This window comes from Macaca fascicularis, chromosome 13, assembly GCF_037993035.2.
Source record: "Macaca fascicularis isolate 582-1 chromosome 13, T2T-MFA8v1.1".
NCBI lineage: Eukaryota > Metazoa > Chordata > Mammalia > Primates > Cercopithecidae > Macaca > Macaca fascicularis.
The window spans coordinates 58,758,975-58,776,221 of record NC_088387.1 but is presented as its reverse complement, the minus strand read 5'-3'; the positions used below and the strand labels follow the sequence as shown (position 1 = coordinate 58,776,221).

The following is a 17,247-nucleotide window of genomic DNA, read 5'->3' as shown; positions in this document are numbered from 1 at the left end:
GGTCTTTAATTCATTTTGAGTTAATTTCTGTTTATGGTGTAACAAAAGGGTCCAACTTGCTCTTTTGCATGGGGATATTCAGTTTCCCAGCAATGTTTGTTGAAGAGATAGTTCCTGTTGCGTGAATGGTGTTGACATCTGTCAAAAATTGTTTGACCATATGGTTAATGGTTTATATCTGGGCTCTCAATTCTGTTCATTTTTGTTGGTCTGTATGTCTGCGTTTATGCCAGTCCTAATGTTTAGATTACTGTAGCCTTGTAATATGTTTTGAAATCAGAAAGACCTCTTTTTCCAAGATTGTTCTGGCTATTCAGCATCCCTTGTGATTCCATATGAATTTTTAAATGGATTTTTCTATATTTCCAAAGATGCCATTGGGATTTTGATAGGGATTGCACTGAATTGGTAGATTACCTTGGGCAATACTGACATTTTAACAGTATTGGATGTCTTTCAATTTATTTGTGTCTTTAATACCTATCAGCAGTGTTTTCTAGTTTTAAGTCTTTTACCTCCTTGGTTAGGTTTATTCCAAAGTATTTTATTCTTTTTGATGCTATTGTAAATGAAATTGTTTTCTTACTGTCTTTTGCAGATTGCTCATTTTTAGTGTACAGAAATGCAATGGATTTTTGTATGTTGACTTGTATCTTGCAACTTTGCTGAATTCAATTATTCTAAAGTTTTTAAATGGGATCTTTAGGGCTTTCTGCATAGGAGATTAAGACATCTGTAACCAGAGACAATTTCACTTCCTTTCTGATTTTGGTGCCTTTTATTTCACTTGCATAATGCTTTGACTAGGACATTCCAGTACTATGTTAAATAGAAGGGGTGCAGGCATCTTTGTCTTGTTCTTGATCCTAGAGTAAGGGCTTTCCGTTTTCACCATTGAGATTGATGTTAGCTGTGGTCTTTTCATGTATAGCCTTCATTATGTTGCGGTATTAATAGTTTCCTTACATCCTAGTTTGTTGAACATTTTTAGCATGAAAGAACATCAAATTTTGTCAAACGCTATTTTTGTGTGTATCAATTGAGATGATTATGTAGTTCTCATCTTTCATTCTGTTAATGTGATTAAAATGATTTTTTTATGTTCAACTATCCTTACTTTACATCAATAAATTTTACTTGATCATGGTATATTATCTTTTTACTATGCCTAAGAATTTGGTTGGCTAGTATTTTGTTAATGACTTTTGCTCCAATATCTATCAAGAATGTTGGTCTGTAGTTTTCTTTGTCTTCATCTGGCTTTATTATTAGGGTAATGCTGGCCTTATATAATGAATTTGGGATTTTCCCTTCTTTTAATTTTTTTGGAAGAGTTTGAGGAGAACAGGTGTTCATTCTTCTTTAAATATTTGCTGAAATATTCTAATGAAGGCATGAGGTCTTGGTCTTTTCTTTGTGTGGAGTGTTGGTTACTGATGCAATCTCTTTAATAGTTGTAAGTCTGTCCAGATTATGTAATTCTTCATTATCCAATCTTGGTTGGCTCTGTGTTTAAAAGATTTTGTCCATTTATGTAAGTTTTCCAGTTTGTTGGCATACGACTGTTTGTATATTCTCTTACAACCCTCTTTATTTTATGTTGTACTGGCTTTAATATCCCCTCTTTCACTCTTGATTTTAGTTATTTGAGTCTTCTCTTTTTTTAAATTAGTATGCCTAATAATTGGTCAGTTTTGTAGATACTTTGGAAAAATCACCTTAAGTTTTGTTGATGATTTTTTTCTATTGCTTTTGTATTCTCTATTTCATTGATCTTTGGTCTAAACTTTATTATTTTCTTCTGTTAGCTTTGGGTTTAGTTTCTTTTTCTTTTTTTCATTTTTTAAGGTACAAAGTTAGGTTGTTAGTTTTCAATCTTTCTTCTTTTTTAATGTAAACATAGCCATAAACTTCTCTATTAGTACTGTTTTCACTGCATCTCACAAGTTTGGGCACTCATATGGCTTGAATGTTCCCTCCAAATCTCATGTTGAGATGTAATACCCAGTGTAGGAGGTGGGACTTTGTATTAGGCTGTTCTTGCATCACTATAAAGAAATACCACACAACCTGAGCAACATGTCAAAACCGCATTTCTACAGAAAGTACAAAAATTACCTAGGCATGGTAGCTCATGCCTATTATTGCAGTTACTCAGGAATTTGAGGCTAGAGAATCGCTTGACCAAGGAAACAGAGGTTGCAGTGAGCTGAGACTGCACCACTGCACTCCAGCCTGGGTGACAGAGTGAGGCCCTGTCTCGGGGGGGAAAAAAAAAAAAAAAAAGAAATATCAGAGACTGGGTAATTTATAAAGAAAAGGGGTTTAATTGACTCATTGTTCTGCAGGCTGTACATGCATGGTGCTGGCATCTGCTCAGCTTCTGGGGAGGACTCAGGGTGCTTTTCCTCATGGAGGAAGGTGAAATGGAAGGTGACTGGATCATGGGAGCAGATTTCTCATGAATGGTTTAGCACCATCCCCTTGGTGCTATCTTTGCAGTAGTGAGTTCTCATGAGAGCTGGCTATTTAAAAGTGTGTGGCACCTCCCCCTTCTCTTTCTCCTTCTCAAGCCTTCCCTTGCTCTTCCCATTTCACCTTCTGCCATGAGGAAAAGCTCCCTGAGGCCTCCTCAGAAGCTGAGTAGATGCCAGCACTGTGCTTGTAGAGCCTGCAGAACTGTCAATAAAACTTCTTTTCTTTAAAAATTACCCAGTCTTGAGTATTCCTTTATAGCGATCCAAGAATGGCCTAACACAGGAACACTGTGTTTTCATTTTCATTTGTCTCAAGCGGTTTTCTAATTTCCCTTGTGATTTCTTCTTTGACCTGTTGTTTAAGAGTGCATTGCTTAATTTTCATGTATTTGTGGATTTTCCAGTTTTCCTTCTGTTGTTGATGTCTAGTGTCATTTCACTGTAATCAGAGAATATATTTTCTGTGATTGCTGTCTTTTAAAATTTGTTAAGATTTGTTTTGTGGCCTTCATGTGGTCTATTTTGGAGAATGTTCCATGTGCACTTGAAAAGAATTTTTTTTTTGCAGTTGATGGGTGAGTGTTCTGTATATGTTCTGTTCATTATATAGACCTGGAGGTCATTATCGTAAGTGAAATAACTCAGAAAACAGAAAGTCAAATACCATATGTTCTCATTTATAAATAGGAGCTAAATACTGTGAACACATGGAAATAGAGTGTAGAATAATAGACACTGGAGTCTCAGAACAGTGGGAGGGTGGTAACTGTTGGTGAAGACCTCTATTACTTTTTTTTGGTATGCATTGAAGGGGTGCAAGTGCAGTTTTGTTACATGGCTGTACCGTGTAGTGGTAAAGTCTGGCTATTTAGTGTATCCACCACCTGAATAATGTACATAGTACTCATTTATTTATTTCTCATCCTTTACCCACCTCCTATAGTACTGAATCTCCAGTGTCTATTATTTCATACTTTATGTCCATGTATACACAATATTTAGCTCTCACTCGTAAGTGAGAACATGTGGTGTTCGACTTTCTGTTTCTGAGTTATTTAACTTAAGACTATAGCCTCCAGTTCCATCAATGTTGCTGCAAAAGATAATTCTGGCTGAGTGGTATTCCATTGCACATATACACTACATTTTCTGTATCCAGTCGTTCACTGATGTAAACATAGGTGATCCCATCTCTTTGCTGTTGTGAATAGTGCAGTGATAAACACATGAGTGTGGGTATCTTTTAGATCTAATTATTTATTTTCCTTTGGGTAGATAGCCAGTAGCGGGATTGCTACCTCAAATGGCAGTTCTATTTTCAGTTCTATGAGAAATCTCCATATGATTTTTCATACAGGTTATACTAATTTACATTCCCACTAACAGTGTGTAAGTGTTCCATTTTCTCTGCATCCTTACCAACATCTGTTATTTTTTGAATTTTTAGTAATAGCTATTATGACTTCTGTGAAATATGTCATTGTGGTTTTAATTTGCATTTCTCTGATGGTTAGTGATGTTAAGCGTTTTTTCATATGCAGGTTAGACATTTGTATGTTTTCTTTTGAAAAAATGTTCATGTTCTTTGCCCATTCGGTAGTGTAGGAGGTGGGTAAAGGATGAGGAGATATTTATGTTCTTTGATTTGTTTATGTCGTTGTTGAGTAGTTTGAGTTCGTTGTATATTAGTCCCTTGTTGTATCCATAGTTTGTAAATGTTTTCTCCCATTCTGCATGTTGTCTGTTGTCTTATTTCTTTTGCTTTGCAGAAGCTCTTTGGTTTAATTAAGTCCCATTTGTCTATTTGTGTTTTTGTTGCATTTGCTTTTGAGGCCTTAGTCATAAATTGTTCATCTAGGCCAATGTCCAGAGGAGTTTTCCCTAGGTTTTCTTCTAATATTTTTATAGTTTCAAGTCTTACATTTAAGCCTTTAATTGATCTTGAGTTGGCTTATAGATGGTAAGAGACAGAAGTCCAGTTTCATTCTTCCGCACAGATAATCCAGTTTTCCCGGCACCACTTATTGTAAAGGATGTCCTTCCTTCAGGTATGTTTGTGTTGATATTGTCAAAGATCAGTTGTCTATAGGTATGTGGCTTTATTTCTGAGTTCTCTATTGTGTTACATTGATCTATGTGTCTGTTTTTATACAAGTACCATGCTGTTTTGGTTACTATAGCCTCGTAGTATAATTTGAAGTCAGGTAATGTGATGCCTCCAGCTGTGTTCTTTCTGCTTATAATTGCTTTGGATATTTAGGCTCTTTTTTCATTCCATATGAATTTTAGGATTATTTTTTCTAATTCTGTGAAAAATTACATTTTAAAAATAGGAATTATATTCAATCTGTACATCTGTATGGTTGTTTTAATGATATTGATTTTTCTGATCCATGAACATGGGAAGTTTTTCCATTTGTGTCATGTATGATTTCTATCATCAGTGTTTTGGAGTTTTCCTTGTAAAGATCTTTTACCCCCTTGTTTAAAATATATTCCTAAATATTTTACTTTTTTTTGTAGCCATTGTACTTCTTGATTTGGTTCTCAGTTTGTTGTTCATGTATAGAAATGACAGATTTTTGTACACTGATTTCATTCTGAAACTTTACAGAATATATGAAATCTAGGAGTCTTTGGGATTTTCTAGGTATAAGATCATATCATGAGCAAACAGAGATAAGCTGACTTCATCTTTTCCAAATTGGGATGCCTTTTATTTCTTCTCTTGCCTGATTGCTCTGGCTTGGGCTTCTAGTATGTTGAACAGGAGTGGTGAAAGTGGTCATCAATGTCTTGTTCCAGTTCTTCGGGAGACTGCTTTCAAATTTTCCCTGTTTAGTATAATGTTTTCTGTGGTCTTATCATATATTGCTTTTATTACTTTGCAGTATGTTCCTTTTATGCCTAGTTTGTTGAGGATTTTATCACCAAAGGATCCTTAATTTTATCAAATGCTTTTTCTGTATCTATTGAGATATTTATATAGTTTGTTTTTAATTCTCCTCATATAATGAATCAAATTTATTTACTTGAGTATGTTGAACTACACTTGGCATCTTTGGAATAAAACCATTTGATTGTGGTGTATTATATTTTTGATGTGCTGTTGTATTGGGTTTGCTAGTACTTTGTTGCAAATTTTTGCATCTGTGTTCATCAGAGATTTTGGTCTATAGTTTTCATTTTTTATTGTGTGCTAGTCTGGCTTTAGTATCAGAATAATACTGGTTCTGTACAATGAGTCAGGGAGGCTTCCCTCATTGAAGTTTTGGAAGCGTTTTCAGGGGGCATTGGCACCAGTTCTTTGTAGATTTGGTAGAATTTGGCTGTGAATCCATTTGCCCCTGGACTTTTTTTTCCCCCCGCTTAGGAGACTTTTTTTTATTACTGATTAAGTGTCACTACTTGTTACTGGTTTGCTTAGGATTTCTATGTGTTCAATCTCGGGTGGTTTTATGTTTCCAGGAATTTATATGTCTTCTAGGTTTTCTAGTTTGTGAGTGCAGAGATGTTCATTGTAGTCTTTGATGATCACTTGTATTTCTGTGGTATCAGTTCTAATGTCTCCTTTTACATTTCTGATTGTTTATTGGATCTTCTGTCTTCTTTTCTTGATTAGTCTAGCTAGCAGTTTGTCAACTTCATTTTATCAAAGAACAAACTTTCTGTTTCTTTGATCCTTTATAATGTTCTTTTGTTCACAATTTCATTTAGTTCTTCCCTGATTTGTTTTCTGTTAGCTTTGGGTTTTCTTTGTTCTTTTTTTTTCTACTTTCTTGAGGTGTGATGTTAGGTTGTTAATTTGATTTTTCTATTCTTTGGATGTAAGCGTTTAATGTTATAAACTTCCCTCTTAGCACTGCTTTTGCTGTATCCCAGAGGTTTTGGTATGTTGTTTCCATTATCATTCATTTCTAAAAATTTTTAAATTTCCATCTTAATTTTGTCATTTACCCCAAGACTGTTAAGGAATATGTTGTCCAATTTCCATGTGTTGTATAGTTTCAGCAGTTCCTCCTGGTATTGATTTATAGTTTTACTTTTCTGTGGTCTGAGAAAATACTTGGTATGATTTCAATTTTTAAAAATTTATTGAGATTTGTTTTGTGACCTAATGTATGGTCTATGTTTGAGAATGCTGCATGCACTAATGAGAAGAATCTATATTCTGCTGTTGTTCGGTAGAATGTTCTATAAATGTCTGTTAGGTATATTTGGTCTCAAGATCAATTTAAGCCCAGTGTTTCCTTGTTGTTTTTCTGTCTCAATGATCTGTGAACTGCTGTGAGTGCAGTGTTGAGTCTCCCACCATTATTATATTGCTATCTCTTTATGTCCAGTAATATTTGTTTTGTGACTCTGACTGTTCCAGTGTTTTGTGTGTATATATTCAGGATTTTTATATCCTCTTGTTGAATTGATTCCTTTATCATTATATAATGACTTTGTCTTTTTTTTACTTTTGTTGATTCAAAGTCTGTTTTATCTGATACAAGCATAGATACTCCTGCTCACTTTTAGTTTCTGTTTGTGTGGGAGATCTGTTTCTAGCCCTTTACCTTCAGGCTATAAGAATCTTTACCAATATGGGGGGTTTCTTATAGTTCTTATGAAAATATGGTTCATATTTTAAAAACCTATCTGCCAATCTATACCTTTAAATGAAGCATTTTATCTATTTATGTACAGTGTTCATAGTTATATGTGAGGTTTGTTTCTGTCATAATGTTATCAAATTGCTTTGTACGTTATATGCATCTTTTTCCCCCCCTTTGTTTGTCTTTGTGGTTTGGTGGAGTTCTGTCCTGTTGTAATTTGATTTCTTTCTCTTCCTCCTTTGTGTAACTGTTTTCATAAGACCTGTGAGTTTTATACTTTTGTGTATTTTTATGATGGCAAACATTGACCATTTTGTTCCATGTTTAGAACTCCTTTGAATATTTTTATAGGGTTCGTCTAGTGGTGATACATTCCCTCAGTGTTTGGAAAATACCTTATTTCTCCTTTAGTTATGAAACTTATTTTAGCAGAATACAAAATTTGTGGTTGATAATTTTTTTTTTCATTTAAGCACGTTGAAAATAGAATCCCAATCTCTTACTGGCTTATAAAGTTTCCACTGAGAAGTCCACTGTTAGTCTGATGGAGTTTCCTTTACAGGTGACTAGATTATTTTCTCTTGCTGATTTTAGGATTTCTTCCTTTATATTGATTTTAGACAATTTAATGACTATATGTTGCGGTGAAATCCATCTGGCAGTGTGTTCTCTTAGTATTCATTTGGCCCCTAGTATTTGCATGTCCAAATCTCTTATAAAACTAGGGAAATTTTCATCCATTATTTCCTTAAATGATTTTCAAAACTATGTTTTTCCTTCTCCCTCAGGAACACCAATGATTCATAAGTTTAGATTCTTTATATAATTCCATGCTTCTCAAAATGTTCATTCTAATTTATTTTTTTCTTTATCTTTGTCTAACTAGATAATTCAAAGCACTTGTCTTCAAATTTTGAGATTGTCTTCTGCTTTATCTAGTCAGTTATTGACCCTTTCAGCTGTATTTTGTAATTCCTTCAGTGAATTTTTCATTTCCAAAAGTTATGTTTGTTCATTTTTAGATAAGAAAAAATTGGTAAAGTTCTCTGTGATAAATTTCTCATTTATATCCAGAATTAATTTTCTGATTTCTTTCTATTGGTGTTCAGATTTCTTTTGGATCTCATTGAGCTTCTATAAAATCAATATTTTGAATTCTTTATCTGGCATTTCAGAAATTTCCTTTTGGTCAGCATCCATTGCTAGAGAGTTAGTGTAATCCTTTGAGGGGTGTCATAACCCCCTGACTTTTCATGCTTCCAGTATTATGCAGATTTTTTTCTCATTTGGAGAAATAGTCACTTCTTATTATTGAATTACCTGGATTTGGACAGGATGTCCCCCCCTCCCCCACCAAGTCCTTGAGGATGTGACTGCAATATATGTTGTGCAGGGCTGTTTGGCTTTGCTACCAGGTGCATTCAGTGGCAAAGACTATGTATGAATTCCTTGGTTGTAAATTACCATCATGTGGTGGCTTTTTCAAATGCTGGTTGTAGTAGTGGTATACCAGGCAGGTGAGTAGGCTCATGACCTCCTGTGAAGCAAGGGTTATAGGTCACAAGGAGCTTATCTCATTCCTAAGTGCTGTGGGCTTGTGTTACCAGATTTTGTCCTGTGTTGTGCAGGTTGACCTCCAGGCCAGTCAGTGGCACTTGTAGGTAAGAGCTGGCTGTGGTGGTAGTAGTAAAGTTCATGCTTGATCTTTGTTTACCAAGAGAAACTCTCCAATGTCCCAGGCAATGGGCTGGATTGTGGAATGCTCAGTGGTTTGGGTTTTATCCTCAGCCTCAGAGAGCATGTGAAGCTGAGCAGAGCTGGACCAGGCACCCTGCACTTGCACTGGTCCCGCCCACCGCCCCCCCCCCCCCCCCAATAGTGAATGCAAGCACTATCTCTGAGGAGAATTTAGGGAGCAGTCACCAAATGCCTGGATATACGCTAATAAAGGGTAGAAACACTGCTGCTGCACCAAGTTCCTCACATGTGAAGAGCAGGGCAGCCAAAGCTCCTAGACCAGGTGAGCTGGTGTGGGAATCTGCTTCCCTCTCACTCCTCAGAACCAATGGAGTTGAATCCCACCCTGGCATGAGCTAGGGCACTTAGGAAAGTCAATGCAGATTGGCTTTAGATCGCAGTGCCATCCCTGTCCACAAATCTTGCCACTTGGGGAAAACCATGGCTGTCTAACAAATCTCCTCTCTCTCTGGTTCCACAAAGGGGGAAAGCCCAATTTCAGAACCCATGGCTTGAATGCACTCCACAATCACCACTCAGTTCTGGATGTGGGGGTCCTTCCCCAACTCCAGTCCCAGCACTCCATTCTCCAGCCCAAGAATCTCTAATACCCATGGGTACTGCTGCTAAGTTACTGAATCCTGCCCAGTGAGCCAGGATTGAAAAGGGCATCCTCCTGTTAGATCCCAGGTCTGGGAAAATGTCTGGAGCATTTCCCAGTATTTTTCTTTCTCACTCTCCTGGCCGCTCGCCATGTTAGCCCCAGGGCTTAGAAGGGCCGAGGTAGTTTCCCATGGCGTGGGTGGCATGGTTTCTCAGAGGAAAGGTAGATCACAGAGGTACACTCTTGGCTCCTCTACCATATCGGGGGCTTCACTCACAGTTCTCAGCCAGATGCTGCTACTCAGGGTGCCTTCTCACCTTTTCTTTTTTGGGATTTGAATTTCTGTGCTGCTTCTTGAATAAAAGAGCACTATGTGACTATACACTATTTTTTTTTTTTTTTTTTGCTTCCAAATAGGTGAAGCATGCTAGAAAAGTCTCTGATCTGCCACCTTGGGGAAAAAAAAGAGAAGTCCTTTATTTCTTTATTGATCTTATCTTATATCTGGTGGTCCTATCCATTACTAAAATCTCCTACTATTACTGTGTTGATATGTATTTATCCCTTCAATTCTGTCAATGTTTGCTTCACATATTTAAGAGCTCTGATATTTAGTGCATAAATATTTATAATTACTATATCATCCTGGTGAATTGACCCTTTAATCATTATATAGTATCCTTCTTAGTCTCTTGTGACAGTTTTTCACTTAAAGTCTATTTTGCCTCATATTAGTATAGATATCCCTGCTCTCTTTTGGTTATTGTCTGCATTGAATATCTTTTTTCATCCTTCACGTTTAGCCTTTATGTGTTATTAGATCTAAATGGCTTCTATGCAGCATACCACTGGATCCTATTTTTATTTTTTTTATCCACTTAGCCAATATGTCTTTGGCAGAGGAGTTTAATTTCCTCACTTTAAAGTAATTACTGATATGGAAAGATTTTCTATTGCCATTTTGTTACCTGTTTCCTGTATATCTTGTGGCTTTTTGGACCCTCATTCTTCCCTTACTGTCTGTCTTTGACTCCCTTCTCATTTCCTTTTGTGTGCATTGTATGGATATTTTCTTGTGGTTACCACTGCAATTGCAGAAAGTATCTTAAAGTTATAACAAATCTATTTTAGGCTAATAAGAACTTAATTTCAATTGCATACACAAATTCTCCTTTACAGCCACCATTTCCCCCCTTATGTTATTGTCATAAATTACCTATTGTATATATTGTGTATCAATTAACATAGATTTATAATTTTGTGTGTCTGTGATTTACTTGGTTAGACTTGTATATACAAGAATTAAAAGTGGATTTATGCACCAGAATTACAATATAGGATTCCATATTTATTTAAATGTTTATCATTACTGGAGAACTTTATAATTTCATATTACTATGTTGGTGCCTACCATCCTTTGTTTAATTTGAAGGACTCTCTTTAGTATTTATTGTCTAGTAATATTGACTAAACAGCTTTTGTTTATCTGGAAAGGTCTTAATTTCTTCTTCATTTCTGAAGGACAGTTTTGCTGGATACAGTATTCTTGATTTTTTTTTTCTTTTAGCACCTTAATCATTCCATTTCTTTTTAGCTTCAAGGTTTCTATTGAGAAATCTGCTGATAATCTTGGTTGGCTCACTTATATGTGATGAGTTGTTTTTCTCTGGCTGCTTTCAAGATTCTTTGACTCATAACAATTTGATTATAACATGTCTTGGTATGGGTCTCTTCAGGTTTATCACAGTTGGAGTTCATTGAGTTCTTGAGTTTGTAGGTCCATTTCTTTTATCAGCCTTGGGAAGTTTGTTGCCACTTTTTGTTCATATAAGCTCTTTGTCCCTTTCTCTTTCTCTCCTCCTTTTGAGACTCCCATATGACATATATTATTCTGCTCAGGTTCTGTTAATTTATCTTCATTTTTTTTCTTTTTTCTCCTCAGTCTCAATAATTTCAAATGTGTTAACTTCAAGAACACTGATTCTTCTGCTTGCTTAAGTCCACTGATTCTTCTGCTTGCTTAAGTCTACTGTTGAACCCCTCTAGTGAATTATTTAGTTCACTTGTATTTTTCAGGTCCATAGTTTGTTTTTGTTTTTTCAAGCGACAGGGTCTTGCTATGTTGCCCAGGCTAGTCTTGAACTCCTGGACTCAAGCAATCCTCCCTCCTCAGCCTCCCAAAGTGTTAGGATTAGAGGCTTCAGGCATCATGCCTGGCTTTATAATCTTTTGAAAATAGTTCCTCTTTGTTGATATTCTTATTTTGTTCATGCATTGTTTTCCTGATTTCTGTGTAGTTCTGTGTTCTCTTGAAGGTCTTGATCATCTTTATGAGAGTTATTATACATTTTTTTTTAGGAAGCTTATAGATCTGCATTTCTTTAAGGCAAATTTCTGGAGCTTAATTTTGTTCCTTTGTTCCGGCCATGGTCCCATTTCTTTGTATGCCTTGTGGTCTTTTGTTGGGATTTGAGCATTTGAAGAAACAGCCAACTTTCTCAATCTTTATGATGAACTACTTTTATTTGGGGGAAAACTGTGACCAGTCAGTCTGGCTAGAGGTTCTGAGACCTCTCAGATTTTTCCTGGGGATGCATTTTCTTTGGGGTTGTATGTTTACGTTTAGTATATCTGGGTGCTTCTGTCTTCCTTTCTTGTATCTTCGCGGGAGCTGTTTCTGTTTTAGTCCTCTGCCCTTAATCTCCTGCTCCCCCTAGAGCCTGGCTGCAGAACTGCAGAGTCTCTGCTGTCTAACATGCTAAGGCATTAACCTCTGTTTTCAGTGGCCTCTAATCTTGTATCCACACTATGCAACTGCCATTCTCATCAGTTCCCTGAGCAAAGTAATGCAGCGCGCAAGGGAGTTAGCATGCTGGACTTAAGTTTCACTCTATTTCTTCTGTTCCAAGGGAGGGGACAGGCAAGCAAAATACAATGAACTCTCTTACCCTCTCAGGCACCATCCATTCTCTTGTTTTTGCACTTGCATGAGTCCTGTAGTCCATTAACTAATTTCTAGGTTTATCACAAAGCTATTTTTATGTATATGTTGCAGATAATTTGTCTCCATAGAAAAACGAGGGTCTGGAGCTTCCTAATCTGCCATCTTGCTAATGTCATTTCTGTGTATTATTTCCACAGTGTGTATATAGATCTACATAGATATATATATTTGAAAACTGTAGCAGATAAGGACTAAATGCTTTTTCCTTGACAGACAAAACATTATATTTATCCTCACCTTGAGTCCTTTTCCCAATCCTTACTGTTATTGAATTTCTTTTTATATTCCATTAGAAAATACATATAGCATATGGACTCTCTCCTCCCAAAACTTTCTGTAATACATTCTGCTTGGATATGCTAGTACTATTTTAAGGATGAAAAGTGTAGTAGGTCCTTCTATTAACATAGTTATTTTCCAGAATATCATTACATGGACCAATTGTACTCCTTGCTATTCATTAAGATAAAATGAAAATGTATCTCTACCAGTAAATGGAGTTCTTAGATGGTTTCATTTTCAAATGTGAAAATTAGGTTTGATTGTTCATTCTTAAAAGCAAACATTTATTGAAGGTCTATTCTGTGCAGATATCTTTACTGATTGGGGGATATAAAGACGAAGAGGACATAATTCCATCCTTAATGAGCTTACAGTGTGATAGCAGGGTGGGGAGAGGGGGCAGAAAAAAATAAACAAATAGTGACAACATAGAAGTAGAGAAGAGTCCAGGTGCTGTGACTCATGCCCGTAATCCCAGAAATTTGGGAGGCTGAGGCGGGCAGATTGCTTGAGCCAAGCAGTTCAAGACCAGCCTGGGCAACATGGCAAAACTCCATCTCTTAAAAAAAAAAAAAGAAATACAAAAATTAGCTAGGCATGGTGGCACACACATGTGCTCCCAGCTACGTGGGGGGCTGAGTGGGAGAAGCACCTGACCTGGGGAGGTTGAGGCTGTTGAGGCTGCAATGAGCCGTGATCATGCCACTGCACTCCAGCCTGGGTGACAGAGTGAGACCTTATCTCAAAAAAAAAAAAAAAAAAAAAAAAGTAGAGGAGAAAAGTTTTTGGAAGATGCTAAAGGACATATTTTGGGTCCTTTATATTTGTAAACATGTTTAAATTGCGTTTTCCTGAATATAAAATGAAAGTAAGATCCATAGTGGCAGCCATTTAATATGGTTATAACTTTGAGAAAGGACAACAAGAGTTAGAAAAAAAATTTATATTAACTATTTTAAATCTGATAGGCTTAGATTATAGTCATAATATGTGATTATATTTTTGAAATATAATATTGAGTGTACTCAATTCCAGGAAAGGTTCTAGATGTGATTAGTACTTTGGCACCACCTACTAAACAAAGCTTAATGTCTTAAAGTAATAAACTACAAAGAGACAGAATTTTGGTGGGGGTGGGATACAGGATGGTATAGGGAGTGGTTATAGCCTGAGTGACCTATTACTTTATAATCACTGTGTTCAGTTTGTGGAAAGGTTAAGGGTTTGGTCTGAAAGACCCTGAATTGGGTAAATTTGAATTATTGCTAGGAAGCATGAATTACCTAGAATTTTGCTTTGACTTTCTAGAACGCAGATTTTTAAACTGGGAGTCCATGTGCCAAATTCAGTTTACAGATGTTTGATCTACAATATTTAACAACTATTTTGAATTATTTACCAACACTTAAAAGTTGGCACATTTAGGTGAGCTTTCATTCTGTTTTGTGCAATGGAAGCTACCCTAATTCATTAAAACATGGAGAGATTTAGCATAAAAATCCAGCGTTCCGGCTTTTTGAAAAGTCAGAAGATTTTGCAGTGTTTGGCCTCCATTTCCTAAGAGCCACAGTCTCCTTAATCAGAATGGCTACTGCCCACTTTAGTGGGGGCAGGCACACTCCACTTCATCCCAGTCCCCATTAAACTCTATTATTTCTGTGACATTAAGGCTGAATATCTGTTCTACTTATCAGGCTTATACTTCTAAAGGCATCAAACTACAGATCACATGGGCCAAATGCAGCCCTACATCTATTTTTTTATGGTCCACAATCTAAGAATGGTTTTTATATTTTCAAATGGTTGAAAAAAGACAAGAAAGATATATTTTTAGATGTGAAAATTATATGAAATTAAAATTTCAGTGTCCAAATAAAGTTTTATTGGAGCATAGCCACACTTGTTTGTTTACATATTGTCTAAGGCCGCTTTCATGCTATAGTGATGGAGTTGAGTAGTTGAGATAGAGGCCATATGACTTGAGAAGCCTAAACTATTTACTATCTGGCCCTTTAAAAAATTTGCTGAGCCTTGATGCAGAACAAAAGGAAAAGCTCTCCTTACCCCCCTTTTAATTTTTTCCTTTTCTTGTCTCTTTCACTGTTTTTTTGCTATCCTATCTTAACATGTTCCTTTAGATCCAGGCTAGAATTACGTTATCAAATTCCATTTCACAGCAAGAATGAAAACAGTGAAAAACTCAGGAGACCAGGGTTCTGATCTCTGTGTTTAACTATCTGTGATCTTAGACAAGTCATTTAATCTCTCAGAGCTTCTATTTCCTCATTTGTTCAACAAAAGTGCTAAATTAGATCATCTCTAAAATATTTCTTATTTTCAATTCCATGAAGTAGACAAAAAAGAAAGAAGAGATAAGCTGGGTGAATAAAAATGTAAAGGACAAAGACTAAAGAAGGATTGGGAGACTCCTGGTTGCTAGGTAGGTAGGATAGAATAATAATTGCCACCTTTATTCAGTTAGCCCATTTACATATATTATCTCTAATTCTCATAATGACCCTTTAAGGTAGGTATCATTACCCCATTTGCAGATGCAGAAACTGAGGGTCAAAGAGGTTAATTGGCTTGCTCTAAACCAATATCTATTAAGTGGCAAAAGAATCAAGGTTCATACCTGAAATGTCTGGCACAAAGCCAGTGCTCTTCCATTTCAACAAACTGCTAAAGTCAAAAGAAGAGAATTGAGCTAAGAGAACTTATTGCTGTTATACATTTGTCTTCTGAAATAAATGGCACTGTTTCTCTGGTGATCTTATACATTATTCTTTAAACCTATCTATTCTTTTGTTGGCTTTGTGCCTTCAAAGGAGATACCCTTTCCAGTCTAAAATCTCCAAAGGATTTTCAAGGTAAAACACTTTTCAAGATGTTCAATCACATGGAAGAATGAAAATCTTTTATAATATTGTTTGTTAAACTGACAGCTCTACTTAACAGAAACCATTAAAATATTTACAAAGTAGCAGCTGCTCTTGTAAAAAAGTACAGCTTTTTGGAGGCATAAAAATGAACAAGTTGATAAGTATAAGATAAGCCATTTGGTGACTTCTTTATGTACATTGCACAATATATGGAAAATTCTGATATTTACACAGCAATTATACTGCAAAGACTTTTAAGTTAAAAGGACACAGACTGAGTAAGAACTGAACTGTTTACAAGAATTTTCCATACTGATCTTGGAAACAATTTAGGGAACCCCCAAACATAATCCTTTAATAAGCTTTAGGTTTTAGGTGTTTTTTTTTTTTTTTTCCAAAAAAGCTTTTTTCTTAGAAGATAGTTATATATGAATGAATCTCTATTGAACTCACTTGCGTTTTATTTTCTACTACAATTACAGCCAAGTTTCTTATATAAATAATTAGAAGTTGTGGGAAATAGATCAAGAGAGCAAACCAATATATGTTAGCAAAAATGTTTAAAAATAACTGAACGTTTGCATTTTATGCCTTTATCTGTTGATATGACATTATTTATTTATTTAGAAACAAGGCCTTGCTCTGTTGTCCAGGCTGGAGTGCAGTGGCATGACCATAGCTCACTGCAACCTCTAACTGCTAGGCTTAAGCAATCCTCCCTAGCTCAGCCTCCTAGGTACAAGCATGAACCACCATGCCTGGCTAATTTTTAAATTACTTTTGTAGAGATGGGGTCTAACTATGTTGCCTAGGCTAGTAATTTGACATTTTATATATAAGCTAAGTGATTTTTTTTAAAGTAAACAATCATTAAAAATTTACATTGTTGGGTAAAAATTAATTTTATCAAAATACAGCAGTCATATGTAACTTTTACAACCCAAGGTTATTTATAAGGAAAAAAATGTATATGTATGTGAAGATGGCTTTTTGCAAAATTTGAGTTAATGGAAGAATGATACTGGTCATGATCCTGTGATAACATGAGCTTGCTGATTTATTTAATGACTTCTACTTACTGGTAAGAACATTAGATTGAAAAGAAAGAAAACCTTCTGGTAGTGATTTCTAAATCTGTGATATACTAATAGCTTGAGAAAACCACATACTTTCATTTTTAAATATCCCTATAAATTATGGAATTATTACAAACCTTTAAAAATGTTTTGATATTATTTTTCTACCTTCAAGTTCACTTAGTTCACACTTTGTTGTCCTTCCAAATACAATATTTTCCATGCTGTTCTTAAGGAAAATAATATTTTTCCATTTTTTAAAACTAGAAAAAGGCAGGAGACTAAGATGATGATGGAGGAAGTGTTAGGATGTTCAATAAGTGTCAGCAGCTTATCAAAAGAAAGAAAAAAAATAGTGTTACCTTGACCCAAAAGGGTGATAACAGGCAACTTATCTTTTAGGGTAAATGTTATGAAGTCCCACACTGTTCGTCTTAGTTACTTCAAAGTGTTGATGTGATCTCTATGGAAGTTATGCCTTCCTGTGTAAGAAATATCCGCATATATATTGTTGACAATTCTTTTCATTAGAAAAATAAGCAAAACAGGAAAAATATGCAATTAATGATAATGTGTTATATTTA

At 35.6% G+C, this 17,247-nt stretch overlaps 1 protein-coding gene across 13 annotated transcripts in view; it reads right to left on the bottom strand.

Moving 5' to 3' along the window:
* WDPCP (WD repeat containing planar cell polarity effector) overlaps positions 1 to 17,247 on the bottom strand; it is a 487,362-nt gene that overhangs the window by 59,946 nt on the left and 410,169 nt on the right. Inside the window, exon 15 of one of the 13 annotated variants that reach the window (XM_015433603.4) lies at positions 16,586 to 17,145. The exons of the other annotated variants lie outside the window; for them this stretch is intronic. Coding sequence (XP_015289089.2) covers positions 17,102 to 17,145 — 44 coding nt within the window. The 3' untranslated portion in view covers positions 16,586 to 17,101. Of the gene's footprint in view, positions 1 to 16,585; positions 17,146 to 17,247 lie in introns of those variants that run through there. 13 annotated transcript variants of the gene reach the window in all.